Source organism: Histoplasma capsulatum (assembly GCF_000150115.1).
Source record: "Histoplasma capsulatum G186AR genomic scaffold supercont2.4, whole genome shotgun sequence".
In the NCBI taxonomy this organism is placed as follows: Eukaryota; Fungi; Ascomycota; class Eurotiomycetes; order Onygenales; family Ajellomycetaceae; genus Histoplasma; species Histoplasma capsulatum.
The window spans coordinates 1,112,544-1,137,141 of NW_025544804.1; the positions used below are offsets into that span (position 1 = coordinate 1,112,544).

The window sequence follows — 24,598 nt, forward strand, 5'->3', positions numbered from 1 at the left end:
AATCGAAGCGATGGAGATGGAGAAGAGACAATTGGATATCAGTTCCCCCACGCAATTAATAAGTTTATGAAGCCTGGTAATCGATAGAATAAAAAGAAGTAAACTAAAAAAATAAAAATAAAAATACCTCTATTTCCTCAAGAATTCCTCAACCTCAAACCCCACCCTTCTCAACGCCTTCTCTTCAATCCCCTGTGCCGAATTGCCTACCTGCCGCACAACTAGAGTTCGAGCCTCCTCTAGCCGTATTTCGACCGGATTGCCGCCAAATTTGTCCAGCTCTTCCTTTTCGCAGTCTCGTATCAATACTGTGACATCAGGGCCAGCGCACCCGCGCCAGAGCGAGGCCATCCATTGCCAGTGGTCGGTGGGCGTGTAAGAGTCGTTGATGGGGATGGCACATGCGTGGGTGTCGGCAGTCGTTAGCTGGTAACGTGGTACAAGAGCAAATCGGAACGTTGATTCGGATTCTGCGGGCATCGATGCAGTTGCCGGCGCGGACGCGGATGTGGGTGTAGGCGCTAGCGTAGGTGCAGTCAGGGGGGAAAGGACATCTGGAGAGCTGATGCGAAGTTGGGCTGTTTTGGGGATGATAGACCGAGGGGATATGCTGGTGGCACACCCCTCCGGTGCAGCTGACTGTGTGGGTGACTCTGGTCCCCCTTTGATAAAAGACACGATTTCATTGGATATCGTGTGCCAGGCAGATATTGTTTTAAGATATTGGACGGTTGGATCACGGGAATCTTCTGTCGTTTCACTGTCGCATGGCTGCAGTTTTGCTTCTGAGCTTTCAAATACTCGGACAATGTTTTTGCCATCCTTTGATAGAGCGGCTTGCAGGTGTTGGATCATGTACTTGACAGACTCTCGCCTTTGCCCTTCAACTGCCACCAAAGCTCCTCGTCTGATAGAGTGTCCCTTGGAGGGGCATGCCATTACTGGAGGAGAAATTCGCGCGAGAACCTTGATCTTGCTGAGAAACGATATGCTCATCACTTTTGCCTCAACGTTAAATTGGTTTTGTTGTGAGAGAGACATTGTCTGAAGTGGTGGAAGGGTCAAACTGGGATCAAGAGGTATATGCTGGGTCGCTCCATGCCGGTAAGCACGACCAGGCGGAGTAGCCCCTGATGAATAAGGAGTTCTGAGGTAAAGACTATCCGGCCGCGGAAGGGATGTGCTTCGGGGTGAGTATGGGTATTCGGGACTCAAATCACGGCTAGGAACATATATGCCGCTCCCGTTGAAACGCCGTCGCTTGACATCAGGTGCCAAAGGCGTAGCCTCTTCACGAAGTTGGTTACGGACTGCTACTCGACGATCCATACTCCCTGTTACTTGGATAGGACTTGGCAGCTTACTGCTATCCTCAGACCGTCTCACCTGAAAATCTCGTTGCACAGGCTGAATTGACTGAAAGGAGGACGAGGTGGAAGTTACCGGACTTGAGCCAGAAGAGGTGAATGGTGTACTTGGCATAGACGGAGGATTCATGACCCGCCCACCGCATCTGTTGCATACAGAAGCACCTGTCGGATTGTTGCTGATGCCTGAGCTAGTCGCTGCGCTGTTGCCACCAGTTCTGCCATAACGGCGAGGCTGGTATCGATAATCAGGGTACTGCTGCTGGTGTCGAGCTTTTTCCTCCTAGTCCACCATCAAAACCCTATACTTTGCTTTTCCATTCTATTTATAATTGGGGGAAATGTTAACGTTGCAAAAGAAATACGAATTTCTCACCTCAGCCAGATTCTTCCAATCTTGCTTCGATTCCAATGGAAGAGTCCTCCACTTTTCACCTATGATCTTTGATATTTCGGGATTTGCAAGGCCAGGATTTTGGGCAACGACTGATGCTTGGAAATGCTGGCGGAAAAGAATGAAAGCTAATAAACGGAGGATAAACAAAATTAACATACTGTTCACTGTGAGGCTAAGAAGCAACGCAACAAAAACATAGAACGAAAGGGATAGACACGGTGGAACATATGTTCCGCCCTTCTTTCATTCGGAGGTAAAAACAAGTTGCGACAAAGGAATTAGACCAACGGACCATTTCTTGGGCGAGGGATTTTGGGATCGGGCTGACAGAGACAAAATTGCAGGCCAGATGATTCTTTCGACGATGTGGACTTTGAAGAACTTGAGGATGCGGATCGCTCCTGTCTTTCAGCTTCGGATGTGATCAATAAACAAGTTCTCTTTCTGGCAATTGGTGAGATGAGAGGCTGGATATCAGCTAATATGGGGTTTTCGGGGCTTGGGATTGTGGTTCTTGATAGAGAAGCTGCCAGGACTCTGCCATCTAAACCGACAGAGTGGTGACTATTGTCTTCAGCCGCAATCTTGGAGAACCTGTCTGTCATAATTCGATGATCCACTGGGGTGCTGGTCCTGGTGGGCAAATCACGGCCGGTGGGATCATAATGCAGAGCGGGAGGTTTTGGGAGAACTCGATCCCAAGACATGAATGGGTGTTCGAGAAAGGGAAAGGAAACGAGAGAAATGAAAACGAAGAAAGAAAGGAAAGAAAAGGAAAGGAAAGAGTAAAAAGAAAAAGATAGCGAAGGAAGAAGAAAAGATAGATATCAAGATATCGAAGCAGGACATAGAAGACACGAACGAGTGAGGAAGAATGGAAACTCCTAACTCGAATTCTTGCATTCTGAATGGACAAATTGGCTTCTGTAAGATATTAAGCTTGAACGTGGCGAATAGGGTCGCTTCACGGGCGTCAAAATCCTTTGTTGTTAGAAAAACCCACGTTTGGTTTATTTTAGTCGCTCTTCTTTGTTTCTGGTTTGCGCAACCCAACAGTTGCAAACAATCGCGGTCGTGGGCTGGGCTGCAGCCTGTGTTGTTGTAGTGTCCTGTCCACAAAACTTAAACTATTGTATTGGTTCCTTTGTCCACGATGAAAGCGGAAAACTGCACAGGTCCTTTGAGGTGAGACATCCAATCCGGCTGGCGCTGCAACAACGTGATGAAGAATTGCTGATTCCAACAGAGGGAAATTACAAACGGCCATTGGATAGACCGCATTGGCATGGCGGAGAGTGCGGGACAACAGGAAGCGACAATAATATCAGAAGAGAGTAGTACAAATAATGATAGAAAATGCGCGTCATTTTCCGTCGCTTTTATAAACAAAGAGCATGGAGCGCCGGAAGCCATTGAAAACACAGAGGCGGTAAGCGGAGAGCATCTATAAAATCGTCTTTGCTGGTTCATCACATCTCGTTTCGTCCTCCAAGAATCTCACAATGCCAGCTCCAGCGACAACAAAATTAAGAAAGGCTAATCGAAGCCAAAAACGATTATCCAATTGTCCCAAACTGGACGCGGCCATGTCGCGTAATAAGACATGCAGCGAATAATCCTGTGTGATTCCCAACGCTGGTCAGGGCTGCGGCTATCAAATGGGATAGCCCCGCCTTTGTGTCGTTTGCGGCTTGAGCGCCGGGTTCCATAAGCGGTCGGTGACTGACTCAAAGACCAGAGTTATCGTAGGCGCTGTTGGGACAAGCGCTCATGAAGTTGAGTGGCCCGTCTAGTCGAGCCACAGTGTAATAACATCATCAAATATTCCTGACCTATCATTTTGTGGGCTGTTGGATCAAGATGCACATCATGCAAAGTAAATCCGCCAACACTTCGAATAGCCTCGGCTTGCTAGCATCAAATGGCCACCATGGCTCACAGTTGCCAAAACAGGAATTCTTCGGGAATCGAGCAAAGCATATCCTGTTCCCAAAATCTTCTTTTCTGCGACCAACTGCACAAGCATGGCTAAGTCAACCTGAATCCTGGTCCTTTAACCATAATATTGCATCTTCGTTAATCTAGTAACCGTTTGTTGTCTCTGGCGTATCCGATTAAGGATGAAAGAATTGGAGACAAGCTATTCTCCCTCGAATTCGGCTCCAGCGCACGGCTCGATTTTGTAAGAACCCAGAGAACCTATTTTTGGAGCTTCGTTATCATCATTGAAGATTGGAAGAAACGGCCTATCTAACCACTATATAACGATTAACTCCATGTAATTTGCGATCCATATTTCCCGCTTAGGGTTCGTGGATATGGATAGAAGGCTTAGAACAGACCCCTTCGCAGCTTGCATAGTTTGTTCGAATGATCGCGAAATATCCCAGAGCGTAAACGATGCGGTGAGGATAGTGAACTTCGATGAAACATCTTGGTCTGTTAATGTCCATGTAATTTCTTTGATCATCCAACAGCATTTAACAGTGGGTTGGGTCTTCAGGTCTGCAACCGGCAATCGAGCCCATTTAATGTTTGAAACCCTTTGAGCTTCGTCAATGTCAACTACAGCGGCCCACATGGGATGACTCTGCCATATTTTCGTCAAGAAAAGTACGCTAATTTTAGCCTGTGCACTATGGCTGATGAATCCGGAAGAGCAATATAAATAATGATTTGCAACGAGCAAAAAGCTGGATCCGTACCTCAAAACAAAGCCATTCGGTCCACACTCCTCCCTGGAGAAAACCTGACGTATCTTTGGAATGTTACTGCCACTCGAATCACCAAAACTAGCCAAGAAGTAACCGGATCGGCTCGAATTGGAAATCTCACGCGGGGAGGAGCTGGCATTTGAAAACGATGGCCCATGGCCGTAAAATAAATGCATGTCTAAAGGGAATTTCGGAGATTGACATATAAAAAAAGACACTGGAGCTATCTCCCAACCAGCACATCGTCCATACCTGCGTGGGAAGGGGGTTTGAAGCGGCTTCCGGCAGCCGTTGGGGATTTTAGTTTGGCCCAGCAATAAATGGAGGACGCAGGAGAGTTTGTTTGCAGACTCGCGAACAGCAATAAGTCAAAAGAATTAATCTCAGACAAATAAACCCCTAGAGGGTGGGAGAGAGGTGATGGATTAACATTACCTTGCAAAAAACGCAACGTGAGATGCGCTGGCAAGCCTGCAAAACGATGCCTCCAAAAGCTCCTCGGCCAAGGTGAAGATAATCAAAGGAAAAGTCGCCCGGCTTATGCCAGACCACCTTATACGCCTTTTCCATGCAATCTGGACTGTGGACATACCTTAGGGAGAGCCCATCACAATCACGTATTGCGTCTGGCAGGATAGTGTATAATTTGCCAGCACGAGCGGAGAGTGTTTGCTCATATTGATACGCTCAGCGAGTATTACGGCCGTATAAACGAAACCGTCTCCCATCATAGTATTATTATGTGCAGATTTCTGATCGAAGTTGCTGGACAGAGCATCTATGTCATGCTAGTGGGGTATTGTCACTTGCTCAGGCAAAGACAGAGCGCGCTTACTCTAGCAGAGGGAAGGCTCCGAAATAACTCTGCAGCTTTGATATTCCAATACTTGCTCTGATCTGGGTTGTTGGCATTGAGCTGGCGATGGAGTGAGGGTTAAACAGATGCCTACGAACGTCGTCAGTACAAAAGTTCAGATGATTGATTTGAGATCCCCCAGCGAGCCTTCGACATTGAATTACTACAGAACAAAACATGCACTTTTTTCATCGAACAGAACAATCTACCTTCTATCCATGATATCAAGTCTGGAGAGATGTTACCCTGGCACGACAATGTTTTAACCAGATGGGTTCAGCCCCTAAATATTTGTTGTTAAATCTTACTTAACTCAAAACTTCCAAAGCTCCTCCTATCAACCTCTCAGTTTCATAACTGAGAAACTGCAGTAGAACAGACCCTTCTGTGTTTTATTTCCCCTTTTAATTCCATATATTGCAGTCCGCTGAGACCGCGCAGGTCAATTAATGCACACAAATGTTGATAACAGAATGTGATGCCCAAGGCATAGGACTCACCAGTGTTTGTGTGATTTAGGGATATCTATACCTAACGCTTTCTATTCCTAGACGCCGTGGAGTGTCGTAATATGAGAGGGGGAGATATAGATACTAGTATTGCACCTGCACAACCTGCTAGATACCTCGAAAAAAAAGTACATCTTTTGTGGTTTTCGGAGATACCTTCTAAATATTTAATATAGAGATAATGCGCTAAACATATCTCATAGCAGAAATACAAAAGTCACGTATTTGGATCTTTATCTCATCTCAAAGCTGTGATATCAAGGAGAGTCGAGCCGGAATCAAGATCACGTGCGTCATGGCCCAAAAAAAACATCGAAAAATAGTGCGTCTTGGCGTATAGGGCTGCTTATATAATATGACCATCCTGTTGAGGTTAGGCGTCGCTTAGTCAACAGCCCACAGTCTGCAAATTCGCTACGCCAGCAAAACCCACCAACAAAAGATTCGATACCACGAACGCTTGACGACGACGACCTCAACCGACCGACCTCCCTCCTGACCGACAACTTTGCGCCTCCCGTCTTGACCGCGGAACCTTCGTCAAGATGAAGCTCAACATATCCTACCCGGCCAATGGGTCTCAGAAACTGATCGAGATTGAAGATGAACGCAAACTCCGGCCGTTTATGGAGAAGCGCATGGGATCCGAAGTCAGCAATTCCCTCTACCCCCACATCTTCCCTCCCCTGCGGTATCCCTGGGGCAAGAATTGCGTCCCTATGGTCTAGCTGCTGGTTGGAAATGATTGTCTTTGGAGTGGACCCTCGTGCTGATTCCTTTGCTGTGGTGTTTATAGATTCCCGGCGATTCTCTAGGAGATGAATTCAAAGGATATCTGTTCAGGATCACTGGTGGAAATGACAAGCAGGGTACGGGCGGATAAGCAAGAACCTTTGGAGGAAGACTGTTTTGGAAGTGTCAGATGCGTGGGAAATGATTTGCTGACTCTTGTATTGAAACGAACAGGTTTCCCTATGAAGCAGGGTGGTATGTTATAATTCGACCAAGGAAAGGATAGCTGGAAGTGAGGATAAAATAAGGAAACTAAAAACTTATTTTTTGCCGCAGTCTTGGTCCCAACACGTGTTAGACTGCTCCTCAGCGATGGACACAGGTAATACTCAATTCGCTTTATATTGCAAATTGTAGGGGGCTTCTGTGCTAACTTGAATAAAAAGTTGTTACCGCGCCCGCCGAACGGGAGAGAGAAAGCGCAAGAGTGTTCGTGGAGGTATGTACTCTCTTATTCCCTGCGTTATATGAGAGCAAGAGAATTAGAAAAGTACGAACCGTTGTCTAACGCGTTAAAATAATCGATTTTCAGCTATTACCAACTTCGACCTCAGCGTCCTGGCCCTCAGCATCGTCAAGCAGGGCGAAGGCGAACTCCCCGGCCTTACAGATGTCGTCAACCCCAAGCGACTCGGCCCCAAGCGTGCCACCAAGATCCGCAAATTTTTCAGTCTCGACAAGAAGGATGATGTGAGAAAATTCGTTATCCGGCGCACCGTCACTGGCAAGAATGGAAAGGAATATACCAAGGCCCCCAAGATTCAACGTCTTGTCACCCCCCAGCGCCTCCAACGCAAGCGCCAGCGGATCGCCCTCAAGCGCCGCCGCGCCGAGGCTGCCAAGGAACAAGCGTAAGCTGGACCCTTAAATCTTTGACATTGCTTTCAAGCCCACCGCTGCTAGATCACAGTGGTGGCAATGAACTCATGGGTGAAATTATACTGATGGTTTTCTTTTTCGTTGGTAATGTAGTAACGACTATGCCAAGCTGTTGGCTGCGCGTGTGCACGAGGAGAAGGCCAAGCGTGTGGAGCTCCGAAAGCGAAGAGCGTCGTCGATGCGGAAGTAGTGGTAATGCGGGGCCCAAGGAGGAAGGTGTCTTGACGGGTATTCCGAGGGGAGAGAGTTGAGGTTGAAGTTGGGGTGGGAGTCTTTTTTCCATGTGTTTGAACTCGATAGACGAATACCAAGTATTCGAGGGATGATGCTTCACGATGAGATGGCGTGGCGGGATTGGGCAATCAATCAAATACACAAATGGGAATTATTCTGTTTTTTTTTTTCTTTTTCTTTTTCGCCTAAGGAAAGCATGTTATAGTATTTTTTTCCCTCGCCTTTTCAGAAATCCTTGCCTCTCTTACCCATCGGTGCGAGAGAGACATTCAAATCCAAAATTTGATTTCAGGTTTTTCCCGAGTTCTTTCTACCATCAACTAGATCCTACGGTCCACGCATTAACGTCTAGGGTGAATCCCTATCTCGCTATCGGATTGTTGTAGACAGGACCTTTCCCAATAGCAATGATGGCTCTGAATTTCATTATCACTTATTCCAAAGAATGGGGAACCGAATTCTCATGCTGCGGTACGATTGATCACATCTAACCAGCACAAAAGGTTCTTTTTTACAATATCCCTTTCACCAGCGCGAGCCAGCACTCACCAAGTTACGAAGGGAAAGCCTACGTTCTGTCTTTCAGGTTATGTATGTGTAAGTGATGGCGATTCTTAGGTGGGAAGAGACGATGGAAAAGGCATGGAATTAGGAGGAAGATAGAACTGAAAGGAGCGGAAAAATGACGAAACAGGAAGACGTCTTGAATCACATTAAAAACGCCTATTCATATATCGATTTGTGAGTGCTGATCTTTAGCATAAATAGATCTAACAAAGTGGAGAAATTATCGAGCCGGAAACAGAAGAAACGAGAGAGAACACCAAGATGACGAAAACATAGAGACCCCAAAAATGATAACTGCCAACCATCCAACCGAAAATTACGTAAAAGAAAAAATGCTACGACACATGCGAAAACAGAAAGCTAACCGATTCCCCGTTGTGCGTTCTCCGACAGGCCTCTGCAAGTGTCGGGCTGATATCGATGGTCTCCAATCGATCACACTGTTCCTTCTTCTCCTGATGCGGGACAGTGTTCGTGACCACAATACGCGAAAGTATGCTGTTATTGAGCGTCTCGATGGCTTTTCCACTTAGGATACCATGTGTGACTATGGCAACAACCTCTTTGGCTCCATGATCCATGATCGTGCTGGCTGCTTTCACGAGCGTGCCGCACGTATCAGCCATGTCATCGACGATTATGGCAATTTTATCCTTGACATTGCCGACTAGGACCATGCGTGAGACCTCGTTGGGCCTTGCACGTTCCTTGTGGATGAGCGCGAATTGGAGATCGAGGCGGTCGGCCATGGCTGTGGCACGCTTTGCGCCTCCGGCATCAGGGGATACGATTACGCAGTTGGCAACGTCCAGATTTTGTCGAATCCATCGCAGCATACTTGGCTCGGCGTAGAGGTTGTCTACGGGCACATTGAAGAAGCCTTGAATCTGACTTGCATGAAGGTCCATGGTAATGACGTGGTTACAGCCTGCTGTCTGAAGCATGTTTGCCATGAGCTTTGCGGTGATTGGTGCGCGGCTTTTGTCCTTTTTATCTTGACGGGCATAGGGGAAATTTGGTATTACGGCAGTGATGCGTCTCGCGGAAGCAGTCTTGCAGGCATTAATCATGATGAGGAGTTCCATGAGTCCGTCGTTAATATCATTTGGGCGGGTGGACTGTAGAATGAATACTATCACTTTTGTCAGTATGCACAACTTCGGCGCAAGTTCACTCTCAACGATATTGCAAGTAATTCACAAGGAAGGGAAGAGGTATTCCCGCTCATCAAGGACACTATCGTCTGCAGAAAAAAAATCCAACGGAGTTGTAAATGCAACCCCTGAAGGCAGGCAAAGGGGTAAATACCATCTTCATCTCTCACGCTCTCCCCAATCGTCACGCTAGTTTCCTGATTCGAATACTGTAGCACCATAACCCTGGTCAATTCAATACCAAGTCTGCGGGTATGCACGAAAGTAGCGGCTTGGAGGGTAACAGCCCTCACAGAACCGCATCGTGAAAGCAGTCAGTAAAAGATATTCCATCTAGCCAAGGTCCTAAAACAAATCTACACCGTTGCACAGAGTCAAACAGCAAAAGGGAGATTGAGTGACGGCTATCCTCAAGGCATTTGCGCTGTGCGGGGAACAAAGAGCAAAGTAACATAACATCTCGTTTCATATAAAACAGAATGCCATCGAGTTCTCCTGGCTCAGTGAGGGGATGTTGAAATTGGCCAATCATTCAAAAGAGTATGAGCATCCCAAGGTCAAAGTGGATATAGAGAGAAACGCCACATATTCAAAAATAGCACGAAACGGGGCAAGGCGAGTATTCTCCCAACCTCACCAAAACATGCCTTTTAAACAAAAAAACAAAAGACTACAGTTGTATGGATAACAAAAGGGGACGAACATACCTATCCGCAACGAGCTGGGCAAGCTCAGGATGACTATTACCAGTCAGGAGCTTGATGGAGTTGGTCGCCATAATGAGAGGGCTTCAACTTCGCAGATCCGGAGGGAGATGGCACAACGTTCTTCCCTGTGCGTTCTCAGCACCAGAGGTGTCAATGAAGTAGAGGGGAAAGCTCCTGGGCAAACAGGGCGCATATATATATATACTTGATATCAATGTTTTGTCCGCCGACTTAGAGATCGAGACACGGTGGAAAAGAGAACGAACATTTGATGTTGTATTTTTGCCAAACTTTATTTCCTTGCTGACAGGTCTTGGCACGCACCACCGGATTGCTTGATTTGGTAACTACAGGACAAACTGACGACAGGCAAACATGGAAGAGACCTCTACTTTTAATTCTAGGAGTGCTAAGCTAGCTAGATACATGGGTAGCAAAGGGTGTATATTGAGCTCAGGGGCTACCAGCAACAATGAAAGGTGGGCACGACGGCTGGCCTGCACTCCAGCTTGTCACCTTCTCTCGCCACTGTTGCTGCAATCCAAGCGCACAAATATCAAGAGAAAGGAAATTGAGATACGGTCCCCGTCATCTGAGGTACAAAGAAAAGAAAAACTGAAAGTACAGCTTCCCCTATCCCGTTCTTTCCCTTCGATACAACAAATCGAATACCCGTGCAGTTCCGAGTGTACAGTTTGGAATCAGGCAAAATAACAGAAAAAAGCCGAATAAAACGCAATATCAAGGTGAGGGCGCCGCCAGATGCTTTGACTAAACAAAGGTATAGGTCATGGAGATGGAAAAGAGGAAGGAATTTGTGATTTAGGGGATTTTAAAAAAAAAACAAGTGCAGAAACGAATCAGGAGGGAAATCACAAAAAGAACAGCGCAAGAAGGGGAAACAAAAAAGAGAAAAGGAGTTCAGAAGCAAATACACAATTTCATTGCCTTTACGCGAAACCGAAATATTCACTGCCCGCAGTCATAGCTGTGTAAAGGCGCTGTCGAAGGGTTTCATAGCTGTCATATTCAGGCAAGTCGAGCTCTATTGTATCGAAAGTTAGCCAATGGATCTTCGTGTTAAACATGTGATCAATGACAGAATTGCACTTACGGTTAAAACACGTATGGGAACTAGGCAGTCTGTCCTTATTCCCATAGTCTCGATGAATGTTGAATTTGCTGAAGCCATTCATGCCCTCAAGCTCTTTGAAGCCATTGAGGGGAACTTTACTAGTACCAGAAACGAATTGGAGGAGTTTGGCCCGTTCTTCCTTGTCAAACGATCGTACCGCGCGCCAGAACCATTGGATCTGTGGTGATGACGCCGAGTAATTATGGTATTCAGAATTATTCTTCCAGTCATCCACATCAATTTCAGGAAGTCCAGAAATCAAGAGCTCTAGCTCTTGTTCGTTAAATATAGCAATAAGATCGGCTGGGATGATATCATGGAATCCTGTACGAAAAGAAATGTTATTATCTGTTCCACATATAAAAAAGGTGCCTGTGATGTGGAAATGTCTCACCTTTCAGGAAATTGTCCAACTGATCTTTGACGGAACCAACTAGGCGATATTCGACCACACGTTGTACATATTCTTCCTTGTTCTCCTGAGTCACAGGGATATTCCGACCATTTTCTACCAAATCAATTGTCTGCTTCTCGCCAAAATCGTCAGACTCGACGGAGAAATTTTCAGTGAGAATATCAGTAATATCGTTCTCCAACATCCAGAGCAAAGACTTGTAATAATCAAGATCAAGCGTCTCCATATCTTTGATAGACACAGATTTGCCAAGGATACGCTTGTAGACGGCTCTGCTGAAATGGCAATCAAGAACACGACCTTCGTATAGAGCTTTACCAATAATTCGTCCGATGAACTTAAAGAACATCAAATGCTCTTGATTGACTCCACTAAGGCGATTTGGGTGGAACGTAGTACGATCAGATGCGACAGGGATAAATAGGGCATAGTTGGGGTTAAACATGCCGCGTGCCAGGACTTGAAACCATTCACGAGTGACACCGCCTGCATCAACACCTTCCTCGCCATGGAACCTAATGTTCAATTTGCCGTACTTCATTTCGTTGGCAGTCTTGAAGTAGAGCGATTTAAAGGAATCCAAGAAAACTTGGTCTCGGCGAACGGAGAGTTGTAATGGGGGATGTGGATGTCTGATCTCGCTACCGCGTGAATGGATCCGACGGGTGAAGTAATTGCGTTTATTGTCAAACTCCAATACCTTCGGGTTCTTGACTAAAAGGGAGAACGTGCCACTCATGAGCTTAGGATTCTGGCGGACAAGCTCATTGAGAATCTTGCGGTGATCTTCTGTGAAGTTGAAGAATAGGGCTTCCATCCCAGAGTCGGGCGGCGGACTAGAAACAGAATATTCCCGTCCATGTCTTGGTAGCAGAGAGTCTTTCAAAGTGGTGTTCTTGCATACAACCATAAGTGATTCTATGAGTGGTAAAAGTATTGTGGCAACATTGAGCATGTTCTCTTTCAGTCGAATGGCATGTAAGCATTCGCTCAGCTTTGCCCAGAGTGGTCCGAATGTGGCACCTTCATAAAGTGTCTTCAAAACTTCATCGTTATTAGACGACTCGGGCTCGCTGTACCTCTCCTTGTCAAGCCTATTTGGGTCAAATAGATAATCAAGGGCAGTCAGAGCTCTGAGTAGTTTGGCTTGATCAGAGCTAGCAGGAGAAAATTTGGCAAGTGCCATACCCTGCACTTCGATGCCCGTCTCCGCCTGGTTAATGTGGGGAAGAAGTTCTTCGAGATCAACCAGGATTGAATTGCTGAGGCTCTGTGTCTGGGCAATCAACTCTTGACCGAAGACTTCTTTGGCTCCAGGGATAGCAGAGAGGTTGTTGATGGTCGAAAGTGTTTCTCGGAATGTTTTGCCATTGCATTCTCGAGCAGCAAGAATGCGAACAACTAACTGAAGATTGTGCTCTGGTACCACAGGGGGCTCAGGAATACGAGGCTTTTTTTGTTTCTCCTCCTCAGCCGGTTTTGAAGATTCTACCTTTTCTTCGGCAGGCGATCCCACCACCTGGGCCTCCTGACGATCTTGCTCTTGCTCTGCGGAAGCAGCATCAGGCATCATCGTATCGGAACGCGGGGCTGGCTCATCGGCAGTACGAGAACCCTCTGTTTCCTGGGACGAGGCCTCCACAGGTTGCACAGGTTGCGCGCTTTCAGCAGCGACCTCAGCGCCTCGCGTATCTTTCTCTTTGTCTTTTCGTAGGAGGAGAGTTAATGGTTGAGTAATGCTGCTGAGGAGACTAGAGAGTTGTTCCATGCAACTTGGGCTATCCATGATTGACTTGCGATCAAGCAAGGACAGGAGAGAGTTTATAGCAAACTTAGAGGCTCTACTTTCCTTGGCCTTTCCTTTCCTCAGTGCTTTCATTTTAAGAGCGGCTGCTGTGTCGTGTTCGGTCAGGAAAAACCATGCGATATGGGGGTTGTATTGAGTGAGGAACGACAAAGCTCCCAAGCATTGCTGGATCACAACCAACGGGGTGACGTCGTTATTGGTACCAGGAACCGGCAATGACAATGTCCGCTTCAGCTGCGGGGTTCGCTGCGACGCTGTTGGGGTCCTAGCTCGCAGTGATAGATGAGCAAAACTGCGTTCCACAGCAGATACGTCCGCACTTCCATCCTGGAGAATCAAAAGTAAAAGACTAAGCACTTCCGACCGATTTTGGCGATTTTGGCAGACATTATGAAGGATGTCATTTATATGATGCCGTGCATTTCCCTGAAGGGGCATGAACATGAGACGGAGGAGGGTAGCTACACCAGCCTTGTCGAGCATCTGGACAATTTGCCGGCGTTGTGTTTTTTTGGCTCCTTGATCACGTTGAGTGGTATCAGGTCGCGAGCTCTGATCTAGTCTGCTTACATCCCCAAACTGAGCAAGCCTTCGGCCTGTAAGCGCGCGGGCTTCCGAAACAAATTCAGGACCAAGAGACGCGAGAATTTCTTCGGGCTGATCGGCGAGCACTGTTTGTCTTAGAGAAGGATCCAATGTGGCAATGAAGCTGGCAGGGTCCATGTCATCAGGAGCAGCTGGGCCACCATTTGCAGCGGCATTTCGACGTGCCGCCTCCCGCTCACGACGTCGACGATCAGCGACCTCCTGTTGCAGAAGTTCTTCACGGATATCAGGAGGTAACGCTTCCAGAAACTCTGGGTTTATCTCACTTGGTTCTTCGCCGGATGCTGCAGCCTGCGATCTCTGTTCGGTGAGTTGCTGCATGATGACTTCCTCACGGATATCTTCGGGAAGTGCTTCTAAATACTCTGGATCAATGTCCATCCCGGTAATGTCAAGTTGTCGACCACGGATTGTGGTGTGGATGCGGGGTGCAGGTTCTGAAGGGCCGGCCACCGCAGGATCTGTTTCAGCTGGAACAGCAACTTGCTCTTGTGTCGACTCGGTAGGCTGCACGTCGTCCATCGGCTCGCCTTCGGGGTGTCCAGTGACTTGCTGCGCACTTTCTTCAGCTGCTCTCTCAGCTCTCTCAGCTTCTTGTTGTCGGCGTAGCGCTTCTTCTTCCTCCTCCTTGCGTTTTCTCTCGCGCTCGGCTTCTTCCTTCGCGACTTGCTCTTGACGCTCACGTTCGACCCTCTCCTCCTCTCGTCGCTTAAGCTCTTCCTCCAATTGCCTCTGTCTAACTTTTTCTTCTTCAATAGCCGGGGGAACAAGTACTTTGAGAAGTGAATTTACAACTCGTTGGGCTTTCTCCAAGTAAGTATTGTTAAACAAAAGGCGTGCTTCTTCTTGCCAACGAGTGGAAGTTGTGGATAGAACAAACGTGACTGCTTGATAAGGATCGTCACGAGGACGTGTGGTGGTCGCTGGAGGTCGACTAAGGCCAAACAAATCTTGTATACGATTGGTGAAGACGTGGCCTTGGTCAAGACGAACATGGACTCCATCTGGACGACTAACGACACCAAAGCTACCGCCACCTTGACCCAGAGCTTGCATAATTGCATTCATGAATGTAACCGGGCTATCCATCGAGAGGAGTCGACCCTGATGGCTGGGGTCGATTGCGTGGACCCAGTCACTCAAAGCTTCGGGAGGACCTCTGGATCCACGTGTAACATCTGTAGTGCGGTCGTTTCGACGTAGCAGCGGGTTACTCCCATCGTCATTTCCACGCGAGGGGATTTGAGTCCGATGAGTTCTATAACCAGGGATGGGTATAATACCGTGACGATTACTAAGGCCTCCAGAAAACATGCTCCATGGGGGGGGAGGTATTCCACGGAATCGGCCATGCTGGTGGCGGTTATGATCCATTGCAGGGTCGGTGTCGTGCAGCATGAATCGATGTGGGTGGTCAAAATCTGTTTCAATTTCTATCAGTCATCAACTCAAATTAAAAAAAGAAAAGGAAATCACTTGGAATAATGAAATCGTACCAAAGGTCTGAATTAGGTCTTCGTCCTCATCAATTTCGTCCAAACCTTCCAGCTCATCTACTTCCTCATCTTCATCTAAAAAAATCGTAAGAGGAAAAATCGCTCACAGGGAGTAGAACCATGAGAATCTTACCTTGATCATCCTGCATTTCGTCATCCATCAGGTCGTCGTGAAGTTCTTCTCCCATTCCTATATCCAATTCAAGCTGATGAATATCAAGGCGGTTTCTATTTTGCTCCCCTAGAATCCGTAATACATTTTGCAGGTTAGACCCGTGGTCACCTTGAGCAAAATCACCCAATTCGTTCTCTAGTTGGTTCATACCGTCTTCCTCTTCCTCATTGTCCGAGATATCTTCGCTTTCCCATTCACCTTCGTCTCCATCTCGGAGGCTATCATTGTCATTGTCCCCAGTGATTTCGCCTGCTATCAATTCGTCGTCCATGGCCAAGGAGCCTTCTTCATCATCGTCATCGTCATCGTCATCGTCATCGTCCTCATCATCGTCCTCATCATCGTCATCCTCATCATCGTCGTCATCGTCTTCATCATCATCATCGTCATCCCCTTCGATGAGGACTTCAATATCCATACCAGAATCACCAGGCAAACCTTCAATGGGCCCTCGCCCATCCATGTCTTCCTCATCTTCATCACTAACAACTTCTCCGTCATTCTCCGGCATATCCTCTTCATAATCCATTTCTTCATCATATTCATCATCATACATCTCTTCGTCTTCCTCCGAGTCTTCTTCGCTAGTTGTTCCCTCTTCATGATTCGGCTCAAACATGCCAAGCGTAGAATGTCGGAAAAGGTCGGGGGTTTCTTCTCGATCATCTTCCATATCAGATACGGAGGTTGCCGAAGATATATCATCTTCATCAGTTTGCCCTGGTGTGGTTTGAATGCTCGAGGTTTCACTCAACAAGACTGCAGTTTGCGTAAGCTTGTTCAGCGGTCGAAGAATATATTTCACAGCTCTCTTTGCTGGCGGGAAATTCAAATCTATATCGGATATAGAAGCTGTGAAGGCTGAAATAAAATTCTTTTCAAACATAGTTTTCGCAACCTGGCGAGTAGACGAAGGGAAATGTGTGGTGCCATCTCCACTTGTGCCTCCGGAGAGCATCTTATCAAATAGGTCGGCTAAACTAAGAAGTCGTGCGTATTTTGCATCAAGAGGTTCATTCGACGCATTAGCATCTTTGTATGATTTCAAGGCATGTTCGAGAACAAACTTGCGGACAAAAAGGAGTTCAGGTTCGTTGTCATCATTCGGAATGGTGCGGCGCCTGGATGGAACACCAAATTCCCCTGTCTTGGTGCAGAGGGCTACAATCACCCGCATCGCCCAGTTAGAAGTGTTGACCCGCTTTTTGAAAGCGATAGATTCCCCATGCTCCAACGTCCCGATGGGAACGAGCGAGTTCAGCAAATAGTTCAAAATGCCAGAACGCGGCTTCGAAGGCGTCGTGGCGAAAGGATCGGCTTTGCGCGAAAAGTTGATGAACTCCACTTTGGTGCGGTTATACGAGGACAATAGCTCTGTTAAGCACTGCAATAGGAAACAGCGGTAAACGTAGATCGGGTGTTCGTCTGCCTTAAATTGAGGTTTCTCGGCCTTCTTGGGGGGCTTTGTAGTCTGAGTTCCCGAAATGGATGAAGTAGGCGACGCCGGTCCGCTTGCCATTTCAACATCGCTTTGAGACTCTATGCGACTCGTTGACTTCTCCGAGGACTCCACGGTTGGCTCCTTGTCGTCCACATCGCGATAAGAAAGTAATTCAGAGAGCAAATAATGAATCACGCCATCAGGATTTTCAACAACAGGAGCCTTGAGCTCTGTTGATTTGCACTTATCCTTGGCATCTCTGTCCTCCTTGCCGTCCTTGCTCTCAGCTTGCTGTCCATCTTGAGGTTCGGTATGAGGTTCGATAGCTTCTGGCTTATCCGCAGTCTGATTGTCCTCTTGGCTAGAAGAGTTTTGATCTTGCCGTGAAACCGTATCGTTTGTTTCCGACTTGAGAACCAAGAGTTGAGGTCGTTGGTGTGTGTCGTATCGCTGCAACTTTAATTTTTCATTCGTAACTTCCACAAACAGTGTCGGGTTTCTCAGAATAAGGTGCGCGAATTGGCGTACATAGCCCGTGGTGTCCGTCTGCCGTGGGGATCGACTTTCGAAACCAGCAACAATTTCGCTTCTCATTATTTGTCGAATGGTGTCATTATCTTCAATGATATGTCTCAAAATGAGCATGAACGTATTCTGAAGTCTGTCGTCCGAACCGCTTGCCAATTGCTTGATCATGACAAACAGGCGTTGGAGATTGCGCTTTTCTCCTAGTCGAACAGCAATTTCCCTTTCACGGGTCAAAATGACGAGGATGCGGGAAACAGACAGCGCCAGCGTTTCGTCCTTCCCAATCCGAGGGAGAATATCGACCATTGTCTCAAACAGCTCCATCTTGTCAGAAAATGGGATAACAGGTTCCTCTAGTTCTGCCGGCTCCTCTGGTCCGACAGACCCATCAGAACTTGGGGGGTTCCACCGAATTAATGGCGGTGTTACGTCATCCGAAAGGACTCTTTCAAGAATGAGCAAGACTTGCGGAATCCAGGGGCACGATTCCTCGGTAGGTTTCTCGGAGGAGGCAGGAGGGATTTTAATAAAGCCAAACAGATTCGAAAAATTTTCCTTTAACTCTTCAAGAGTAGCTTCGTACACATCCTTATCTTGCAGGACCAAAGCTAACAAGCCAGCGTATGCCGCTATTTTCTTTCCGGCTGACTGGAAATTCTCTTCCATCTGGAGAGAAATCAAGAAATGCATCAACGTTTCACCAACCTCCCGACGGAAATTGACAGGATCAGGGAGCTTGGTGGTGGCAGACCCAATAAGATCAGCGAGCTCAAAAGTTACGTCATGATGGACATTTAACACATCTAAACATCGTTCAATGAGGTTGCTCCGGACCTTATCACGCTCACTGTCCAAGTCTTCAACGGTAACCACTTCTTGCCGCTTTGGAGGAGCTGGTTGAGCAGTCGATGGAGGTCGAGCACCACTCTCCGTACGCTGAGCAGGTGCGATCCTCTCTTCAGTTGGGGACTCTTCCTGGTCATTAAGGATATTATCGATGCTCATTGCGAGAAGGCCGCTAGTACTTGATTGATCGCCGCCCTGCGCACCTTGACTGGGAGGCGGCCGACTCTCTGCTTGGTTTGTGCCGCTTTCCTCTACGCCCAGATTTGGTTGGGCGAGGTGACCGAGCAATGACGCGATATCGGCCGGAGTAGAAGCCAAAACCTGGCCGCTGTCAGACTGCGGTTGCGAGCTACCAAGATTTCCAAAGATGCTGGAGCGGAGCGAAGGACTACTACTGCTTGTAACCTGCTCTAGGTCATGTGAAGGAACTGGGCTCCTAGGTGGTGGGCGGAGAGCCCGTTGGCTGATACAGTATTCTTCAGAAGCGGACGCTGAGTTATTACAGCGGTAGAGAGCTTCTCGGGCGAGGTTTTCGTCATGGCCATTCTCTTTGAGCGTAGACAGACGCTCCCTATGGCAAGTAAAGGTTTTGGGAGTAAGTGCAGAAACAGCAGGAAGGCTTTCACCGCGACGGAAGGCTCCCGTTTCATATTCCCCTTCAAGGACAGATCGGAGAATATCAATCAGAGATTTTAGGATAGAACTAGACGCCTCTGCGACGAACCCTGAACTCCACATTTCTTGCGCCATTGGTATGACTTCCATTCGGAGTTCGACCAAGAACTGGGCTGGAAGGAAATAGTCAGGACGATCTCTGTCCCCGCTGGCACTGGCCATTGCCTGTGTTTGCGCCGAGTCGATAATATATTGGGCGGATGTCATTTCAGAAAAGAAATTAAGAATAATTTTAATCCCCCCGTAAGCAGAAGCAAGGCGTGCAGGAACGTCTTTAGTCCTATTCTCCTGCGCTTGGGGATCAAGGGTTCTGATCTCATTCAAGAATAAACCACACAAGTCTTTCATTGCTTGGATCCCATTCAACTTCTTGAAAGCCGATAGAATCATTGTGAGGCAATGGGAATGAGGGCGCTCAGCGGTAGCTACAACCAAAGTTAGTCGGATTTTAAGGTTATCGGATAAGGAACAAAACTTACTATCAAATAACAGCTGAGAAAACGAGGACAATATGACTATGAGATACGAAAACCGGTCTTTTACACAAGAGGTTTTCTTAGGTGCATCAAGATTCAGTTTTTCTAGGATCATCGATGCAATCGCATCTGCAACGGTGCCAGCCTTTTGTCGTTGATAAGTATCCATTCGTCGTTTGCTGATAAGTCCATGTCCCAATAGATGGAAGAAGCCGGTTATAGAGGAGGGCAGAGAACTGAGCAAGTAACGGAGAGTTTTTACGTTTTTGAATGCCGCGCCCTTCTCTAAACCAACAGAGGTTTGGGTAACCGCGGTTCGCGATCTCGTCTCATTATCGGCAAGTTCACGGGAAGGACCCGCTCCAGACGCAGTTGACCCGGTTGCAACTTCAGCAGCCACATCACCAGGCTCAGATACATCATCTGTAGGCATAGTACTCGGTGGTTCACTTCCTTCCTCTGCACCAAACCCATATCCAGGGACTCTAGTCGCTTCATTCCAAGATTCTGGCATATCCTTCTGTAGCAATATTTCTTCCCAGACGCAAGCTGAATGCAAGGACCCAAGTTTTTTGACAAGAGCAACATATTTATCGGCTAAGTTTACCTGGACAAACGGAGATGTCTGCTGACTAGGCCGGGTCGGGTAGATTGGCGGCGTATACGCTTCGCGGAGGATATCCGTAAGAGTATGGACAGCGACGAGATGTTTTACGAAATAGGTTCCCTTGACCTTCACATCTTCGGACTCTGGGGTCTCAGCAGTATTTTCCGCCTTCTTCGGCGGGTTTGTCAAAGGAGCGAAAAACCCAGTGGCACTAGATTGTCGCCAAAAGGGAGCTAAACAATCAACGGCATCCTGAGTTCGTTTCATAAGGGAAGGAAGCACAAGGTGTGGTTTGACCTCGACCATTAAATGGATCACTTGTGCCAGCTGTTGGCTCGCCTCCGTATTATGGAAGTCAAATGGCAGGCTTTGGAGGGTGGCAAAATCGAGTACATACTCAACCCCACCAGCCTCGATAAAACTTGCGCAGATAGTGTGGTTCTCGAAAAAGGCATGCAGGAACCTCACAGCCGGGAACATGTAGCTGGCAACAGATAGACCGTGGCTATCAAGGTCCTTCAAATCAAAGTTCTCCATCTTCGATGTCAAAGGGTTTCCATCCTGAGAAGTTGTCGGGGCACTCTTCATCTCAGTATCGGTCGACTCTACTCTTGAATGGGATTGCTGGTTATCGATGGGATAAGTGAACGCAAAGCCAATGTCTGCGAGCGAGGAAGAGTCGCCTCCGGCAATGGAAAGCTTTTTATCTTCTCCTTCGGTCCAAAGCTTAGCTCCAAGTCCACATTCCCATGCTTTTGATTTGCAATATTGGACTACACGGGCCACCATGACCAAAACGGAACTCATGACCGCAGTCTTTAAAGGAGGGTGATGTCGAACGAGCTCGTCAAAAGAGTTACCCAGGACGCGGACAAGATTCGAATCATTCTTCATGCATTTCACATGCTCTGGACTTTCGAATATCTCGAAAAAACTTTCGAGAGCATCCGACTTTCGGAATAACTCTAGGCCTCCTTGGTTCAAACAGATGGCCCCAAACGCTTGCGGGATACACACAATTGCTTCTGTCGAAGGTAAGATTCCTTCAGCCAGTTTAGGACCAGATGGCCTAATAATCTTGGACCTGAGAGTCTCGCGGTCGCTGGCCTCCGCACACGCTGGAATAAACAAAGGTTGCGATTCGGTTGGAGCATGATGGTCATCATCAGTATTGGCAGTAATGGCATCTGTTGTATCACCTGGCATGGGCCGGCCAATCACTGCTTCGAGAAGGCTTTTGCTTAACCCGGCTTCAGCAATAACGGCATAACTAGTAGGTTCATTATGGATGAAATGGCTCAAAATGTTTACTGCACCACTCCACACATGAGAACCGTAGACACGCGAGTTTTCCAGGACCAAGCGAAGGGCAGTGAGAAGTGGAGGCGAATCGATAAGATTTCGAAGAAGGCGCTCAAATCCGCCGCTGTTGTGTTGCATTACATGGTTGACGAACTTGAACAGCCACCTCAAGGATTGCTGTTGGAAATACGGAATCTGGTAATCGATGGCGGCAGTCCTAAACGGCGCTGGAATTCCCTGGTCCTTCGTCACAGCATCAAATGACGTCTTCGTCTCGAAAGAGATCAGATCTGAAATGGCATGGAAACCTTTGGCTCCAGCCAATGTTGCCAATGCATCCCGAACAGAGTGAACAAATGTATCCAAGAATTCCATGACCCGAGGATAAATTTTTCTTGCTTTCTCCGTCCTGAGGTTCAAGATATCGACAAACAAAGGAATCAATCCAGCTGCCACAAGAGTCTCTGGCGTTCTCGTACCAGCATTCGGAAGGGTTCGAAGAAGTGCAAATAGAGCCTCTCTCCAGTCATCGCCTTCCGGTGGGTCATCCGGCTTCTCTTCGACGGCCAAGTCCGCAACAGCCTTCCGAGTGAGGAACATAAGGATTCCGTGGTTAACGTTCACGCTAAGAGCCGCACAAACATCCGCAGATCGGGATTTATGTTTTGCCAGTGCGTCAAGACAGTTGAGTGCGAAAGTCTGGTTCAGTGTTGAGGCTGTAATGTCACCGGCGACACCAAGATGCACAAATTCGGCAAGCTGGTAGGCAAGCTGCAGGTGTTTCGGTATATCGGAATCATGGTTAAGCACCTTTTGCTGGAAGAGAGTTTCTGGATAAATATATGCCAAGTTCGTGATCGCAAGGACTCTAACACCAAGAATTTGACGCCTGCTCTCAGGGGATGTTGCAACAGCATAAGCAACACGAAGTCGTTGCAGCAATTCATACTTCGAAGCATCGTTTGGAAGCTCCTCTAAGTGCGCTTGCAAAACCGCCTCTATGCTCATGGATACAATCGTAGAGCTTGGGATATGCAGAATTTTAACTCCTCTATTTGTTTCGTCGTATTTACTGGTGGGCGAGCTGGTGGGCGGCGCCGTTGGTGAATCATCCGTTACGGAACTTCTACTCAATCTTGAGCTGGGGTGAGTAGAAGATCTACGTAAGGGGGTTGGGGTCGCTGGAGGATGCGGGATGGCGCCGGCTCCTGCTGGAGCGGCATCCTCGGCAGCATCCGGAGAAGGTGAGTAATACGACATGTTAATGTTAGCCCATTCCTCCCAATCATGAGCTGCGAACCCATTGGGTTCTGTATCAGAGAGGCCTTTAGTAAGGGCAATTAGATCGTTCGCATTACATTTGGTGACGGAACCACGACGGTCAGTCTGGGCCTGAATAGCCTTTTCTTTTCCCTTAACGCTAGCGGACGAGGTATCAGTTACCTTGGCAGGGGCAGGTTTGGGAAACGGCGCAGCAAGCTTTTGGACGCGCTCCAATTCAATATTGTAGTGTGTTGCCAGTAAACTCTGGTGAAAATGGGTACTATTAGATTGGCGTTGTCTGGAAAAGTACCGTTGGGCTAAGCTGACACCAAGGCGGAGAACGTTCTGCAGAAGGGGAAGTGACGTCGTATTCAAAAGGTCATTCAAGCGATCGCTGCTACTGTATAGGCTCCGATTGCCACATTTCTCCAGCAGGAGCCTTGAAAATGATAAGAGCGCTTCGACCAGCTCTCGATCTCCCTCAGGCCCAAAGCCAAGTTTGTCGAGATGTGCTTCGCATGCCTCGGCCGTCGATGCAATACCGCTGGAGACACATGTGTCATGAAGGACCAAACGGCCAAATGGCTTTGTCTGCGGCCCTAAATGGAGATCATACTTCTCTATCACTTGTTGAAGGATCGTATCAAACCGGTTCAGCACCACAATCCAATGATATAGATCGCCTCTTGGGAAGGGCCATCGGCGCGGGAACAATGAGAGATGGGAGGGAAGTTCTGGGATGTCAACGGTGGTAGCTTGTTGAACGAAGGTAGCTAAGGCAGGAGACTGTGGAACAAAAAGGAAGATGTGAGCGCAAAAATCACCCAACGTTGTCGGCGTTCTCACCCCAGCCGGTATCAACATGATTTTGGCGGGGAAGCTGAGGAAAACACAAGTAGTAATATAAAAACGGCAAGGTGAGCGCAACTTACGATTGTAGCCCCATGTTTGAGGCCCGCCACCTTCTTTATTCTCCCCATATTAGAATATAGCCTTGTAGTCCACCATGGGAGGTCGTGCGGCTACCAGGAAGGAACCTGGTCGATAAGATCGGGTAGCTCCCCGAGTGTAGCTTGAAGGACGTTTCTTCGCCACAAAATTGGTGGAGGGGTGAGATATTTAGGACTTTTTTCCTTGATTTCCAGACCTACGGTTAGTAGCCTCCGAATGGAATACTGACCTAAGAAGCAAGCAAGCCGGTGTGTCAGACAGCTCAAAGCGATATACTCTGGGTTAGCGAGCAAGGTGAGAGATCGATGAGGTTCAGGATGGCTGGTAAACGCTATCAGATTGTAAGCAAAGGGAGAACGAGTGCAGGTCGTATTCCCAGCAGCTTGTATAATTGATCCGAATTGATGAGCCTCTGGATTTGAGCCTAAGCTTGATAACGGAGGGCGGAGGGGATGGTGATGATGGAGAGAGGGAGAGAAAGATATTTGTCAGTCGTCGTTGGAGAGTTGGATGTTGGTGAAATATTTTGCCTTGTTTGTTTGTCACCGCGTAAAATTACGGATGTATTTAAATATACACACAGAGACGGGGTAATGTACTGTACTGCTACTGCCGCGCACCACGGCTACGAATCCAGGTTTGATGAGAGCTCTGCCCGCTTTGCCCACTGTCTGACAAGGGATTGCGGACTTCAGCTCG

General features: G+C 47.7%; 4 protein-coding genes across 4 annotated transcripts; 1 reads left to right on the forward strand and 3 right to left on the reverse strand.

Annotated features, from left to right (window-relative positions):
- Positions 1-129: 129 nt before the first annotated feature.
- HCBG_03464 (HMG-box transcription factor) lies at positions 130-2,369 on the reverse strand (the record flags this gene model as incomplete). The annotated part of the gene is made up of 3 exons (XM_045430513.1): positions 130-1,650; positions 1,744-1,889; positions 2,057-2,369. The coding sequence occupies 3 exons, from the start codon at positions 2,367-2,369 to the stop codon at positions 130-132; spliced, it is 1,980 nt and encodes a 659-aa protein (XP_045288656.1).
- A 4,019-nt stretch (positions 2,370-6,388) lies between these two features.
- On the forward strand, positions 6,389-8,050 carry HCBG_03465 (40S ribosomal protein S6; the record flags this gene model as incomplete). Its single annotated transcript, XM_045430514.1, has 7 exons — positions 6,389-6,493; positions 6,640-6,712; positions 6,810-6,830; positions 6,912-6,957; positions 7,022-7,074; positions 7,168-7,486; positions 7,608-8,050. 7 exons carry the CDS (start codon positions 6,389-6,391, stop codon positions 7,702-7,704), a joined length of 714 nt encoding a protein of 237 aa, XP_045288657.1.
- A 600-nt stretch (positions 8,051-8,650) lies between these two features.
- On the reverse strand, positions 8,651-10,247 carry HCBG_03466 (ribose-phosphate pyrophosphokinase; the record flags this gene model as incomplete). Its single annotated transcript, XM_045430515.1, has 3 exons — positions 8,651-9,433; positions 9,640-9,757; positions 10,177-10,247. 3 exons carry the CDS (start codon positions 10,245-10,247, stop codon positions 8,651-8,653), a joined length of 972 nt encoding a protein of 323 aa, XP_045288658.1.
- Positions 10,248-10,852: 605 nt separating this feature from the next.
- On the reverse strand, positions 10,853-23,928 carry HCBG_03467 (HECT domain-containing protein; the record flags this gene model as incomplete). Its single annotated transcript, XM_045430516.1, has 6 exons — positions 10,853-11,221; positions 11,291-11,635; positions 11,706-15,560; positions 15,769-19,725; positions 19,780-23,734; positions 23,881-23,928. The coding sequence occupies 6 exons, from the start codon at positions 23,926-23,928 to the stop codon at positions 11,127-11,129; spliced, it is 12,255 nt and encodes a 4,084-aa protein (XP_045288659.1).
- Between the last annotated feature and the right edge of the window lie 670 nt (positions 23,929-24,598).